This window comes from Papaver somniferum, chromosome 3 (assembly GCF_003573695.1).
Source record: "Papaver somniferum cultivar HN1 chromosome 3, ASM357369v1, whole genome shotgun sequence".
Lineage (NCBI taxonomy): Eukaryota > Viridiplantae > Streptophyta > Magnoliopsida > Ranunculales > Papaveraceae > Papaver > Papaver somniferum.
Window position 1 is genome coordinate 29,289,290 of NC_039360.1, and position 14,230 is coordinate 29,303,519.

At 35.8% G+C, this 14,230-nt stretch overlaps 1 protein-coding gene across 9 annotated transcripts; it reads right to left on the reverse strand.

Moving 5' to 3' along the window:
* Positions 1-6,177: 6,177 nt before the first annotated feature.
* On the reverse strand, positions 6,178-12,458 carry LOC113355686. Of its 9 annotated transcripts, none has more exons than XR_003362573.1 (7): positions 12,222-12,458; positions 11,076-11,519; positions 10,092-10,928; positions 9,307-9,401; positions 8,998-9,216; positions 8,485-8,579; positions 6,178-7,109 (listed from the first exon to the last, which is right to left on the reverse strand). XR_003362573.1 is itself a non-coding variant. In XM_026598603.1 (4 exons), exons 2-4 carry the CDS (start codon positions 11,475-11,477, stop codon positions 7,107-7,109), a joined length of 705 nt encoding a protein of 234 aa, XP_026454388.1. In that variant the 5' UTR covers positions 11,478-11,519; positions 12,222-12,455; the 3' UTR covers positions 6,178-7,106. The 9 variants fall into 9 exon arrangements, 2 of the variants coding, with proteins under 2 accessions (XP_026454388.1, XP_026454387.1); XR_003362575.1 differs by having other exon boundaries at positions 10,629-10,928; positions 12,222-12,456; XR_003362570.1 differs by having other exon boundaries at positions 6,188-6,421; positions 6,521-7,109; positions 8,998-9,401.
* Between the last annotated feature and the right edge of the window lie 1,772 nt (positions 12,459-14,230).

The window sequence follows — 14,230 nt, forward strand, 5'->3', positions numbered from 1 at the left end:
AAGGTAATTTTCACGTGATCATCTTTTGACTTAATATTTAGTTTCCAACAAATAGATTGTTTCCAACTAAACTCGCCAAGGATACGATGAACATAACTAAATCAAAAAGCTTCCAACACATATTTCGAGAAATAGATAAGGGAGATAAACTCGGCTCGAAATATCAAATGTGTATAATGTAAAAGTCTATATAGCTATACGACTTAGTCTCATTAGAAGATAGATTAGAATAGACTTCTGAGTGATATATAAGTTTTAGTCTCCACATACCTTTTGTTGATGAAGTTCCTCCAAGCTCCTCAGTAGATCTTCTTCTTCAATTGGTGAACGTCGTGAAGTCTAAAGATCGACGACACATTCTATCCTAATTCGAGACATAGCTATAACTAGACCAGATATCAAGTATAGAGTTTTGATCAACTAAACTTGACAAACAAGCTTGAGATAACAATGCTTGCGACTTCGACCGAACAGTGCTCTAACAGGAGAAAAAGAAATCGAAAAGATGAAATAATATCAGTGCACGCTACAAATGTCGATTATACTCAACACGGTAATGTATAGTTTGCTTTGAATGTAGTTGTTGGTCCAGACTTAATTTTCAAAATATCCAACACCCTTGAAGTGAAAATGTAAACTCATAGGAATGCATTTAATATTTGCTCTGCACACCAAAAGAAAAAAAAAATCATTTATCAATCAATCTCTTTCAAGGAAAATTTGATCCAACTAACTAACTACCTTTACTGACTATGGGTCCATTGTTAGAGTAATAGGAGTCCTAAGACATTAGTACAGTGTCCTTATAGTCATGGGTTTGCTGGCAATGGTCAGACCATACTCTACTGTTTTTAATGGTTCTACCAAGTTGTTGTGATTTCTTCATGCCTTAAAAACTTGTGGGACTCTCTCCCCCTCTCTGGATGTCTGGTTATATGAATTGTCATGTTTAAAACCAGTGGGTCTTCTACGACGCGGTTCGAACCGACACCGACGAAGACGGTTCAATAACCGTATACCCAGTAATAAACATGGCAAGTATTCCCTTGGCACAGTTCGAACCGACACCGATGAAGACCGGTCAGCGGCCAAGTATAAGCATTCTCTTGGCATAGTTCGAACCGACACCGACGAGGACGGGTCAGTGGCCACATACCCGGTAATAAACAAGAAAAGCATTCTCTTGACACGGTTCGAACACACCGATGACGACGGGTCACTATCCGGGTTAAAAAAAAACAACGGTCTAAATGACTGAGATCTCCCATATGTCGTTATTGGTGTCATTAAATTTTAGATTTCTCGTTGATTGATCCAGGTTGGAGTTACTTACAAGTGTATACATTTCAACGAAAAGTCATAGTATAATGCTTTTGAGAGAAGGCAACCATTAGGATACTCGTGCTCTAAACCCTTTACGTAATGTTACTTTCATATTTACTCGCCATAAGACAAGATATGTGTTGTGCCATAAGAGGACCATTATATGGTTCATCTATTTTCGGATGGACCACCTAATGGCTGCTGCTGATCAAATTTCTTTCCGGTAAACAAGAACATAATTGTTTTTTTTTTTTTTTTTCAGTGGTCCATTTTCGTTGCAGAACCCTGTCTTGTCAAGCGATTCCTAGCCAGCAGCGTGGTGGTTATTAAGCACAATGGTCCTTTATCTGTTTAGGTACGAACCAATGGTTATTTTAGGTTGTGTCTTACTGTATGATTTTGTGTTTATTGTGACTCAACATGGAATTGAAGTGTAAAACTGTAAATAGAGTAGAATGCCTGTTTCTAAACATTCTGACCTGGTTTTTAAAGTCTCTTGTTGGTTTGTTTTCCTTTTCCCTGTCATAAACAATTGTCACGGGAACCTCTTGCTTTTGTTTCCCTGGGAATAAACTTGCAAACAAGGAAGATACCCTTACAGTAGTAGTACATCAGTAAGGTCATTGGGTGTCGGATGATGATACCAACAATATGAATTTGAAACCCGCTGCCAACTAAATTATATTATCTCCGTTCCTTTTTAATAGGCTGGTTTCTATAAATAAATATTTCAAAAAATAGGTCGGTTTTCTAATTGGGAAAGTCAAGCGTTACTTTAATTTTTTGGGATCACTTTTCTCTTAACTTCTTTTGATGACAAGTGTCATGTGGACCATTTCACTTTAATTCTTTTGCTCACAAGTGTCATGGGGACCATTTCACTTCACTTCTTTTATTGATAAGTGTCATGAGGACCACTTTCAATGATTAGTTCTCTTAATTTCCTTAAATTTCTCTAAAAGCAAAACCAACCTATTAAAAAGGAACGGAGGGAGTATGATAAAAGTTTCCAAAGGACCAATTTGTTAAGCAGTCAAGGAAAAGCAAGCTGCTTTGCACAATAGTGCGGTATAAGCACACTCTTTTTATAACCTGTTTAGATAGGAGAAGCGGAAATCGATCTCATGCTTCATGAAATATTTAACTTTTTTAATTTTAGAAGTCGTTCTGACATCGTGCGACCAAACTAGTTTTTTATCTTTTTACTTTTAGAAGAAAAACAACTTGTTAACGGGTATCTAAACGCCCTATTAGCATTTTGCTTGCCACGGATTAAACTCATCATTTGCCATGAGCTCCTCTTGAATTCCAAGTTTTGATTAGGATTTTGAACCAAATATGCTCACCTGTTAGATGCTAGTGGTTTTACTTTTTGTTTTGTTTTGTTTTCTAAACGTAGAAATTAACATTTAGTCCCAAATATGTTAGGCTTTAGATATTCTAGTCCTGCTCTCTCAAGCCTAGTACTAAGAAGGGGAAATTAGGGGGAGACCCAAAAAAAATAATATTCTCGTTCTCAGGCCCACAATTAATTTTGTATACCGTGACACCCATAATTATATGAATCAATACATAACTGGTTATGCATATTATCTTTTCAGGCATAACTCGTTATGCATATTATCTTTTTCAGGGGTATAATTGGCAGCGCAACTTGGACATAACATATTTAAAAATCCGCGCCTTAGAATTTTACAAATTTTATATCGTTGGAAATCTTTTTAAAAGAGCTACGCAACGAGTACAAACAAGAATATCAAATTTTTGTTTTTAACGAAAAAATCGGAGGTGATCCTCATTTTAGGAAATTTTTTTGAAAACTTGATATTTAACCATTATGCAGTCACCAAATACGATGCATAACACATTCTGCAGACGCATAACGAATTATGCAACCATTTTTCGTCTGCATAACAAGTTATGTATCTGCATAACAAAGTTATGCATCTATAACAAGTTATGTAACCATTGTTTTGGTTGATTTTAGCCGTACACATAAAAAATTGATGCATAATGCAGTATGCATCCATATTTACGGATGCATAATGCAGTATGCATCCATATTTACGGATGCATATCAGGTTATGCATCTATTTTCTCGATGCATAATGCATTATGTAGCCATATTTTCGGACGCATAACAGGTTATGCAGGTTTTCTGGACTGCATAACAAGTTATGCAACAAATTTTGTAGATGCATAACAGGTTATGCATCCATTTTCACGAATGCATAACATGTTATGCAGACAGTTTCTCGACTGAATGACATGTTATGCAGTCATAACCACATCATCATCTTCTTTCATGTTTCATTAACTCCCACGCAAACCATTATCTTTCAACTATTCGGGGGCTCTTGGTCAAAATCATGTATTTACACCATCATCTTCTTTCATGTATTTACACAATCATCTGCAATTAAACCTGCATAACAGGTTATGCAGGTTTTCTGGACTGCATAACAAGTTATGCAACAAATTTTGTAGATGCATAACAGGTTATGCATCCATTTTCACGAATACATAACATGTTATGCAGACAGTTTCTCGACTGAATGACATGTTATGCAGTCATAAACACATCATCATCTTCTTTCATGTTTCATTAACTCCCACGCAAACCATTATCTTTCAGTTATTCGGGGGCTCTTGGTCAAAATCATGTATTTTCACCATCATCTTCTTTCATGTATTTACACCATCATCTGCAATTAAACCTTCTTCACAACTCATCCAGTATTGCTTACTCCAACTCAATTCACGGCTGAGAGTTTCATAAAAATCTGAAATTCATTTCAAAATCTTCATTGAAAACAAGTTTTGATCATAAATCTATGATGACCAAACCGTGTTCTACAAATCCATTTAGGGATTTTTGCTGCTGCCATTAGTAACAGTAGTGAATTTAAATTTTAATGAAGAGAATCGGTAGTAAGAGTGTTCGTCGTTAATTCGAAGAAGAAGACGATTTGGTGCTGCTGTTGAGATCAATCGAATTTAGGCATGAATTTGTTCTCGAAATCAATCGAATCTCTCCCTTTTTCTGAGATCTAGGTATAGTGGAGAAGAAGAAGAAGAAAAAAAGACGAAGAATAAGAAAAAAAAAAAAGACAAACAAAATTTTATATATTTTGGGTTTGAGAATAATTTTCTTCCAGAATTTGGGTGCGCGCCTGTAGTTTTGGGAGCGTGGGTTTCACAGTAGAACACATCAGGGAGAATGGGTCTCCCTGTAGTTTTCACTACTAAGAAATCCAAATTTTCCAAATCTTAGACGAGTCGGTCCATTTAAGAACGATTTAGTCCAAATTAAGTTTTTTTATGTTTTATTATGTGATTGTTGGTTTCTTATGTTTTATTGTTTTTTCCTGGATCCAGGTTAACTGCTAAACCGTTTTATGCAAATCCTGCCATTATTTAGCAAGAGATTGGCATGGTTGATATTTTTGTCAGTCGGTGCAGACTCGAGTGGCTATCATGAATGTTGTATTTTTTTAATATTTGTCGATGTGTACATAGTTGTACACTGGTGTGAATTAATTTTTTCTTAAAATGTGAAAATTATATAGTCATATGAGTACTCTTTTTGTAGACATTGAAAAGAGCTTTCCGAATATATAAAGTTGTAAATTTTGGACGAGCGGTTTGAAAGATAAATTGTTTTTAAAATATTTATATATTATTTAAAATTGTTGACATCATCATGAGTTATTTTGAACTAAAATGTGAATGATAAGATTATAAGTGTATTTTTCATATATTTGGACTAATTTGTACCTAGTCGACTCGAGCTGGACTAAATGGTATTTTTGGACTGATTTTTGGACTAAACCATATTTTTCCATTTCTAAACCTCTTTCGACGCTAACAATTTTCGGGTTTGGGATGCTCGTACCATCAACCAATAATTTTATCATTGTACTACAGTGACATCTTTAATAGCAAATAGGTTGTTTGCTGACTTTTGGTCAAATAGGGATTGGTGCTAGCCAGAGAGAGGCTATGACTTAGCAAGTTGTTTACTCACTTCTTAGAGGCAACCACTAAGGGGACTAATTCACCCATTTCTAAATCACCAACTTTCACAGTCAACATGAAAGCTGGACCAGATTTTCAATAAGCTAAATCAGTTATGACACATAGCCAAGCCCAAATGAACCACAGCCCAATATGAAATAGCTTTTCTGCAAAGTCTGGAAGATTATAAGAGCATTCCAATGGCAATGGTGGTAGATGGGATAGTAATTAATTTGGTTTTTATTCAGAAAAAAGTCTGATTGGAAAACCTAAATTTGGTGATACTACATAGAAAAATCAGAAAAGAATTTGGGTTTCATATTCGAGTCCGTTTTTGTGCATATTACAGTATGATTTTAATAGATTATGCAAATTTATCTAGGAACTATTTTAGATATTTTTCTGATGCAAGGGCCTAGATGATACCAGATTAGATTATTGGTTGGCCCCGAATATATAGCTTAGGCAGGTGCCTAGTTGAATGTTGCTCTCCTAGTCTCTTTTTCAACTGTTCACTCGTCATCTCTCTGGCTGGATACCACCATACACTAGTTGTCCTGAGAGTATGGGTTATCCGGTTATGGATCATATGGGAAGTCAAAAAAACTCATTTAGTCTCCTTTTCCCCTATGGCCTATGATGCATTATGAAGTCTGTATAACTCATCCCTACACCACTGCAACATCATTAACAGTATGTGTAGCTTCGCCAAAATATCCATCTGACAGCTACGAAATGTTTCCGTCAGCTTATGAGTGTTGATTTAGACGCCTCACAGAGAAGAAAAAACAAAGCAAGGAAAGAGTAAAAATTCGGAAGCAGGCAAAAAAGCGAGGCTTGAAAGAAATAACTGTTCTTGTCTCCGTAGAACTAGTGTCTTCAGATTTCAGACAACAGTAAGGATTTTAAACAATCTTTAAATTATACAGATTACAATGAAGAAAGTGCAGGCTTTAAAACATTCCATAGAACAGAAAATAGAAAAATGCTGAAACTGTTAATTATGAAGTAAATGAACAATACAATCCGTAAGCTGCAAGATACCCTTCGCCGTGCTGAGCAGAGTCGGATTAGAATCGCTCTGTAAAGTAAAGATATCATCAGTAAGTTGAACAGTCAAGATATATGCTGCCTCTGTATTCAGTTTTCTGTAAAATCCCTGCTATACCCTGCCACAGACCTCGCAGACCAAAAAGTCACCTGCCTGCTAGAGATCTTCTGTTATCTGGTTATCAACCCAATCGAAATAACTATATTCCTTAACAGCAGTAAGATCATTAGTAAAACGCAAACCATGATAAAGGGTACCTTCATTATACCTTACAATGAAACGCATTGCAGTGGCTTTGTGCATATGAACCATGACATATTTTGTGCATATGTTGACATACCAAGTTAACAACAATATTATCTCCCCTAGTCCAAGTCAAGTATTGTGGTGCACCATATTTTCTAGCGAGTCTCCTTCTGTAGCACTTAGCTTAAAATTAGATGGGAGTCATGGGACGACCAACCATTTTAGTTATATTCAACAAATTGTGGTGCACGATGAAGTAATTTATGTCATATGTTGTGTCCACGCATGCTACATAAGAATGTTCAATTGAAAAAACTGTATCGAAAGTAATAGATAAAAAGACCAGCCAGACAAAAAGTTCAAGGGAGGGAAACAACAAACAAACTGGAAGATTGTCTTTTCCTATGCCGCCATGTCGATAACCCCAGGAGACGCAGGTGCAGGTGACTCAACAAAATGGAGGCTGGCATCACTGCATTACACAATACCTAATAATGTTACAATTTCAAATATATGTACACATCAGTGCCAAAAAAAAACATTTTATAACTGCAATTAATAATTTTCATTTTATCATTGCGATTAATAATCTAAAAAGGCAAACAGGTGGTTTTCCTAAACAAAATAAACCCAAAACATCATATGCCAATTGCCATTGGACATAAGTTACCCATGAAAGATGGGAATTTAAAGGGAATGGATGTATTTATCCTTCTTCACTGGATTATGCGGCATGCTAGAAGAAGCAAAAACATTCAGATGGCCATGATAAAACTTAGCCAGTGATACAACTAAACCAGCTTTGTTTGTAATTGACAAGTATTGCTTTGCTATTAACATGAACAGCAGCAGCTAATATAAGCAATCGAAAATTGGCATCCAACAATTAAGTAAAATGCTACTGATGGTGCACTTGTTTAAGTGGAATTTACAATCCTGAGATAAATTGGGCTTGCAACAATTGCTTTTACATAGTTTTGTAATAGATTAATTTACAATTCGCATTAATTATATCTGTAAATCACTACAAGTTTCAGGCACAACAATTTGTACAACACATTACGCATATGTTTGCATCGGTCTTATCTCCATCAAATGAAGATATATTTCTTTTCCTATAGTTATGATGGATATTAAACTGTGAAAAGATATAAATACATAAATATGTAAGTACAATATCGAGATAAATTGGGCTCAAGGAAGATGACCTACTGTAACAAAAGGGAAAAGATATAAGTACAAAAATTTGTAACCTGCATACGTTTACCTGCCAACTAATCCGAATGCAAGATTAAGCAGAAACTAAAGTCATTATCTCCATCAAATGCTCATCATTTTCGAATGCAAAACTAAGCTGAAACTAAAGTCATTATCTCCATCAAATGCTCATCATTTGAAAGTTGAGAGTAAGACGAAGATTGGTCACTAGTTCTTCCTACTCCCAACTTAAGAGTCCAGAGGCATATAAGGCCTCCATGGTGCAACGATAAGCATGCAGTTATAACCTAGGAATCTCTGCTGCCCTCTTTCGTAGGATGGGAATCTTCTTTCTCGGATTCCCAACCACAAAAGGATTCAGCATCACTAAAAGAATAACCAGAATCTTTACTAGGGCTGGTTAAAGAACGAAATGGCAATCTTGAGGGACTGTCGCCACAACTACCAACAGAGGAGCAATTACTATCATCAGCATTATTACGTTCTAACCCTGTCTCAGAGAAATTCCCAATATCTCCATTTTGTTGTGCTCTCCACACATTCATTTCAGAAAATCTAAAACTGTTTCTAAAGGAAGCATGCATGTGTTTTTCATCCAACAAGTTTCGTGGGAAAGCAGCAGCAGCTACCTTTTCCTGGAACGAACGACGTTCTGAAACCACTCGTTGAAGCAAGTGCAGGTGACTCAACAAAAGGGAGACTGCATCACTGCAATGCTCAATACCTAGTACAATAATGATTTATACATCAAAATGCCGCAAAAATCATGTACAAGTGGTTTTAATTTACTATTCCTTGAAACATAATCATGTGACATAAACATCAAAAGCTAAACCAACCCAAAACTTCATATTCTAGATGCCATTGGACATAAGAAGCAAAAACATTCACATTGCCAAGATAAAACTCAGCCAGTGATACAACTAAATCAGCTTTGCTATTGACAAATAACCTGATCCTACTAAGATAAAAAGGAAACTACCAATAAATAAGAACTAGTGGCTCTAAAATTCAAATATCTCCTAGCTGTATCCAGAGTCTATATTCCCTCTTGTCCGTACTTCCAAATATGTTTCTGGTACAGCACCATCATAAAGCGGTGCTTACTCAGAGCATGTAAAAAAATGGGAAGAATAGCTTACCGTATCACTGCCTGAGGTAATGAAAAAGCCAGGCAATATACTGATTGCTGCCAGAAAAGTGAAAAGTACTACTTATCATAAGGGACAATAAAAAATAAAAATGTAAAATAATGCAACAAACGAGTGGAGAATTGAAAAAGAAAAAAGCCTCCCAAAACGTTTCTTAGGCATTGCTCCCAAGCATCCAACCAAGCAGGCTTTCTAGAATTCACGTGCTTCCTTCAAAACGGCACAGGAAATATCACAAAGTTAAGCTTGAATACAAGAAAACACCAGAAGTTAATGATACCAATAGCGTGCGAGCCTAACTATTTGTGGCGAATTGGTTGCAGATTGTGCCCTACAGAGGTGACAAACCCAACCAACACCTTTAGACCTTTGGAAGCAAGCCTCCAACTTTGGCCCTGGAAAATGCAGAGGAAGCATCATAGTCTCCTCAAAATAAAAATTTTGAAGCTGCCATCATTGGAAGTAACCAAAATAAATTTCAGAAATTCAAGTAACATCAACCACTGTATTTCTAGAATAAAGGCAAAAGAGACGGTCTACAGGTGAAAATTGAAATAAAAATCAATCGCACTAGACATGATTACAAGATTACAATTGAAGATTGCAAATCATCTTCAACGAGCATAAGATAAACAGATCTTGTATTACAGGTTCTTACAAACAAAAAGTATCTAACATGTACAGCAGCGCCTAATATAAGCAATCACTAATTGGCATCTAACAGAATCAAGTGAAACGCTACCAGTTAGAACATTTTCTTTAGAGGAATTTACAATACCCAAGTAAGACTAAAATATTCCGCAATCCAAATAACAGCCACTAAATAAATAAAGAAAAATGAATAGGACAATATCGCCACATCAGGATGAATTGGGCATGCAACACTTCATTGCTTTAACATAGTTTTTATAATACATTAATTCTTTCTGTAAATCACTACAACTGAATAATCGATCAGGAGCAACGATTTCTAAAACACATTCTGCATCTTACAATTAAGTAACACCAATAAAGGAAAAAGACCTACCGTAACAAAGGGAAAAGATAGAAGTACAAAAATAAAGTCGGAACCTGAATATGTTTACCTGTCAACTAATTCGAATGCAAGATTAAGCTGAAACTAAATTCTTTAGCTCCATTAAATGCTCATCATTAGAAATGTTGAGACTAAGACGAAGATTGGTCACTAGTTCTTCCTGCTCCCAACTTAAAGGTCCAGAGGCATATAAGGCCTCCATGGTGCAACGATAAGCGTGCAGTTCTAATCTATGAATCTCTGCTGCCAATTCCTCTTTTGAAGGATGGGAATCTTCTTTCTCATATCCCCAACCACAGAAGGATTCAGCATCACTAAAAGAACTATCAGAATCTTTAGTAGGGCTGGTTAAAGAATGAAATGGAAATTTAGAGCGACTATCGCCAGTACTACCACAACTACCAACAGAGGAGCAATCACTACCGTCAGCATCATTACTTTCTAACCCTGTCTGAGAGAAATTCCCAATATCTCCGCTTTGCTGTGTTCTCCCCACATTCATTTCAGAAAATCTAGATCTGTTTGTAAAGGAAGCATGCATGTGTTTTTCACCCAACAAATATTGTGGGAAAGCAGCAGCAACTACCTTTTCCTGGAATGAAGGACGTTCAGAAACCATTCGTTGACGCCTACCATCCGTACCAACTGCTCTGAATTTCCGACCAGCTTCAGTGTTTCCTTCAACCTGAGACGTGGCATATGGTGACTCTCTCTTCAAAGCTCCTGATGAAATCACATTGGACTCCTGACAGCCTACCAGATTGTTATCTCCTACACATCGCTTCACCTTCACCTTTCGAACTGCCCCTGGAATTTGGCAGCTTGTCTGGTAGAACCTCGCAGTTGAAACATTATTAGGCTTTCCATCTTCGGTGATCACAGAACCCTGCAAACAAAAATGGAACAACTTATTAGTGAACACCCCAAGCTAAAAATTAAAAATACAGGGATCGCAAACACAAATCGGTAAAAAAAAATGTTCGGGAAGAGACTGACTATATAACATGAAAACAAAATAACAACAAAGACGTACATTTCCAACAATAACCCATCTATCATGCTGCCAGGATTGCCGCACTCGAAGAAAAGATTTCTGAACACTCAATTCCTGAGAGGACTCAAGAAGTCTGACCAAAAAGTAATCTCTATTCATAACCTTCAAAACTGTAGCAATCTTCCAAGATATGTTGTCCAACACCTCTACAAGGTCACCGGGAAGCCAATCCACTGAATCTCCCACAGATGGAGGGCAAGGCCTAATATGCTTCCTAGAAACTCTCCCCATCAATGGACTGCCAGTGCTTCCTGGAGACCAGTCATACTTAACATCATAATTGTGGCCATTTCCCCAAAGTATTTCAGCGCAACGCCAGGCGCCTGAGGGAACTTCCTCTTTACTTAGTACTTCAACCTTGCTACCTTTCTTAAATCTCATGATGATTGGAATTTAAGAAACTTATTTCCAAATTTGCCAAACCTGCAAGAAACCAACAAATAGAAAAACTTACATCAGTAATCAGATAACATGACAACAGATTGGAAAAAGAGGAAACGAAAAGAATGATAAACAGTACATATCAATTTCCAAAGGAAATCCAATGAGACAAGATGAGTATAATCCTTAAAAAAATGCAAAATAAATTGTTTTGGCAGTGGTCACCATGATTTTGGAGTAAAAATTAAATCCGCTTGATAAAATAAAAGAAACACACCCTAATTATCAAATTAAGCACAAAACAACGAGATCTCAACAAATATACAACTTAATAAAAAAAGATCCATTCCAAGAAAATACTAATTTGAAAAAAAACTTTCTGCACAAGAGAACAATACATTTAATCTTTTTACTCTTAACCCTGAAATCAATACAAGTAAATTCTAGACTAATCAAATAATATCCTTTTCACTCTAACCATAAAATCAACAATACATAACCTCAATGAACAGCAAATTATACTGCACAACTATAATAAAATTAAAATCTCTCTCTAAACACAAAAATAAAATAAAAATAATAAAATCAGCATCTGTAACAAATTCCATAATTATGAAGTAATTATCGAGATTCAAAAAATTGAATCATAAAAAAACTCATGAATTTAATCTAAGCAATTGAACAAAAAACAATAATAAACCGTAAAATTACTTTCGAAAAAAATACAAAAAAAATCTCACCAACCTTCGCTGAGTTTCTGCTTTCGCAAATCGAATTTCTCCTGTGTTTTTTCTCAAGTTCGATCTTATAGAGAAATTCTTTGTATTCTGAGCAAAGAAGAAAAAGAAAATAAAAATAAAAACAAGAATATTATGAAGAAACAAAAAGAAAACAGTGGTTTTTTTTAACTTTTTAGGTCAGACAGAAAACAAGAGAGAAAGGGAGAGGAGGAGGGTTTTGAGAGAAGTGAAAATCGGGTGGTGTTTTTGACGTGGTTATCAAGTCCGTTCTTTCGGTTTTTCTTGTCTAATAAAACAAACAACGAATATATACGGTGTATAGTCCTCTAAAGATAGCTTCACAAGTTGGATTAACTAATCCTATCATCACATCTTTCTTTGCGATTCTAACATGCGCCTAGTTTTCTATGACCTAGGCTACATGTTGTTTGTTCGGTTCGGTTCGGTTCGGTTCGGTTCGGTTCGATTTCTGATTCAAATAAAACCAATGAATTCGGTTTTAGAGATTCCAAAAACGGTTTTTTATTATATTTGTTTCATGTTTATGATGTACTTCTTTTTCTTGAAAACTATCGTGCAAAACATTTTTTAGTGGAATGAAATAATAATAGTTGATTATCAAAGAAAAAAAAAGTCGATGATGTTACTGTTAGTCGGTTCAGTACACAACTGTCAAGTCGTGGTAAACCGATAAAAAAACTTGAATTTTCAAGCTTATTAGGGTAGAAAAACCGCACATAGCAAATAAAGATAAAACTCATGCTGAATATCTTTAGCATATAGGTCTATAACCCCTTTTGTTAATTTTTTTGGTGTTGAATATGTATTGGTCTGCCCATGTGCAAGTCCGACTCATCGGACCTTTTCCCTAAAAGTGCCTATGCAGGATTGGTTAGTTAGTGCCTCTTCATTTGTTGGTTACCTTGAAATGTCTTTTGAAACTTAGTTTAGGTTTGAGCTAGTTGGGAGTATCTTTTCCAATAAAAAAAACAAAATCTTTGAAACAGGTACTTTAAGCCTTTTAAACCATCTAAACCATGTAGATCAGTCGACTCTGGACGTATCCTTCTAGGATCTCCGTTGGTCAGACTGGCTACCACATCTAATTCAATCAAATAAAAGAATTCCGGAGCAGATATTCAAGAAGTAGAGCTCAATTGAGCTAAAATCTTTAAATAAGGGACCAAACCTCCGTGGCTTGCAGGCATGGAAGAGTCATCTCGTTCTTTGCAATCCAATCTTTTATGAATAGGAAACTAAAGTAAGGAACGAAAAAAAATTAGCCGCGAGGATTATATTGCATGGCACAGACACAAGTTATTTGTTTTTTCTAAATTATTTTAGAGGCAAGAAAATGCCAATCTCGTGTATCATATTACAATTCTCCATTAATATATTCGTTAAAGAATGTAAATCAAGATGAATGGGTAGAATAAGGAAAGTGGAAATCTGAAGTCGACAATATTATGAGAATGAAAGAAAGAGTTACAAGATAAAAACGCGGGGGTACCAAAATACACCACCAACTTTTTCTTATGATACATGTATGGAAAAACTTAAATATAATTCAGAGAGTTCAACTTAATAAGTCTCAATCTAAGAAGAATATTCGGAGTTATATCTCTTTCTTTCACAATCAGAAAGTTTATAGAGGCAAGTCTGTGAACCTGATTTGCGGGTGAGAGTACTTGGTGATTCCAAAAATCAATTTCTAAGTATCAATCAAGTCGTATCCAACAAACAAGGATGGATGTATCTACTTTGATTGATTAACGCACAACCTGTGATATTTCAATTATAAAGATAAACAATATAATGCGAGGAAAAATAACACAAACATCAGAAGTTTTATTAATGAGAGAACCGCAAATGCAGAAAAGCCCCGATGCCTAGTCCAGATTGAACACCAAACTTTATTAAGCCGATACAGACACTAGCCTATTACCACTTAACCTCGGACTGGTATGTAGTTGAGCCCTAACCAAGTATAACACCTATTAGAGCACTGCTCGA

Excerpts from the sequence above, each read along its gene's own strand:
- LOC113355686 (XM_026598602.1), bottom strand. The coding sequence starts at position 11,477 with ATGAGATTTAAGAAAGGTAGCAAGGTTGAAGTACTAAGTAAAGAGGAA. Across the intron at positions 10,929-11,075 it reads GATGGGTTATTGTTGGAAAT|GGTTCTGTGATCACCGAAGA; the intron begins GTACGTCTTTGT and ends TTTTGTTTGCAG.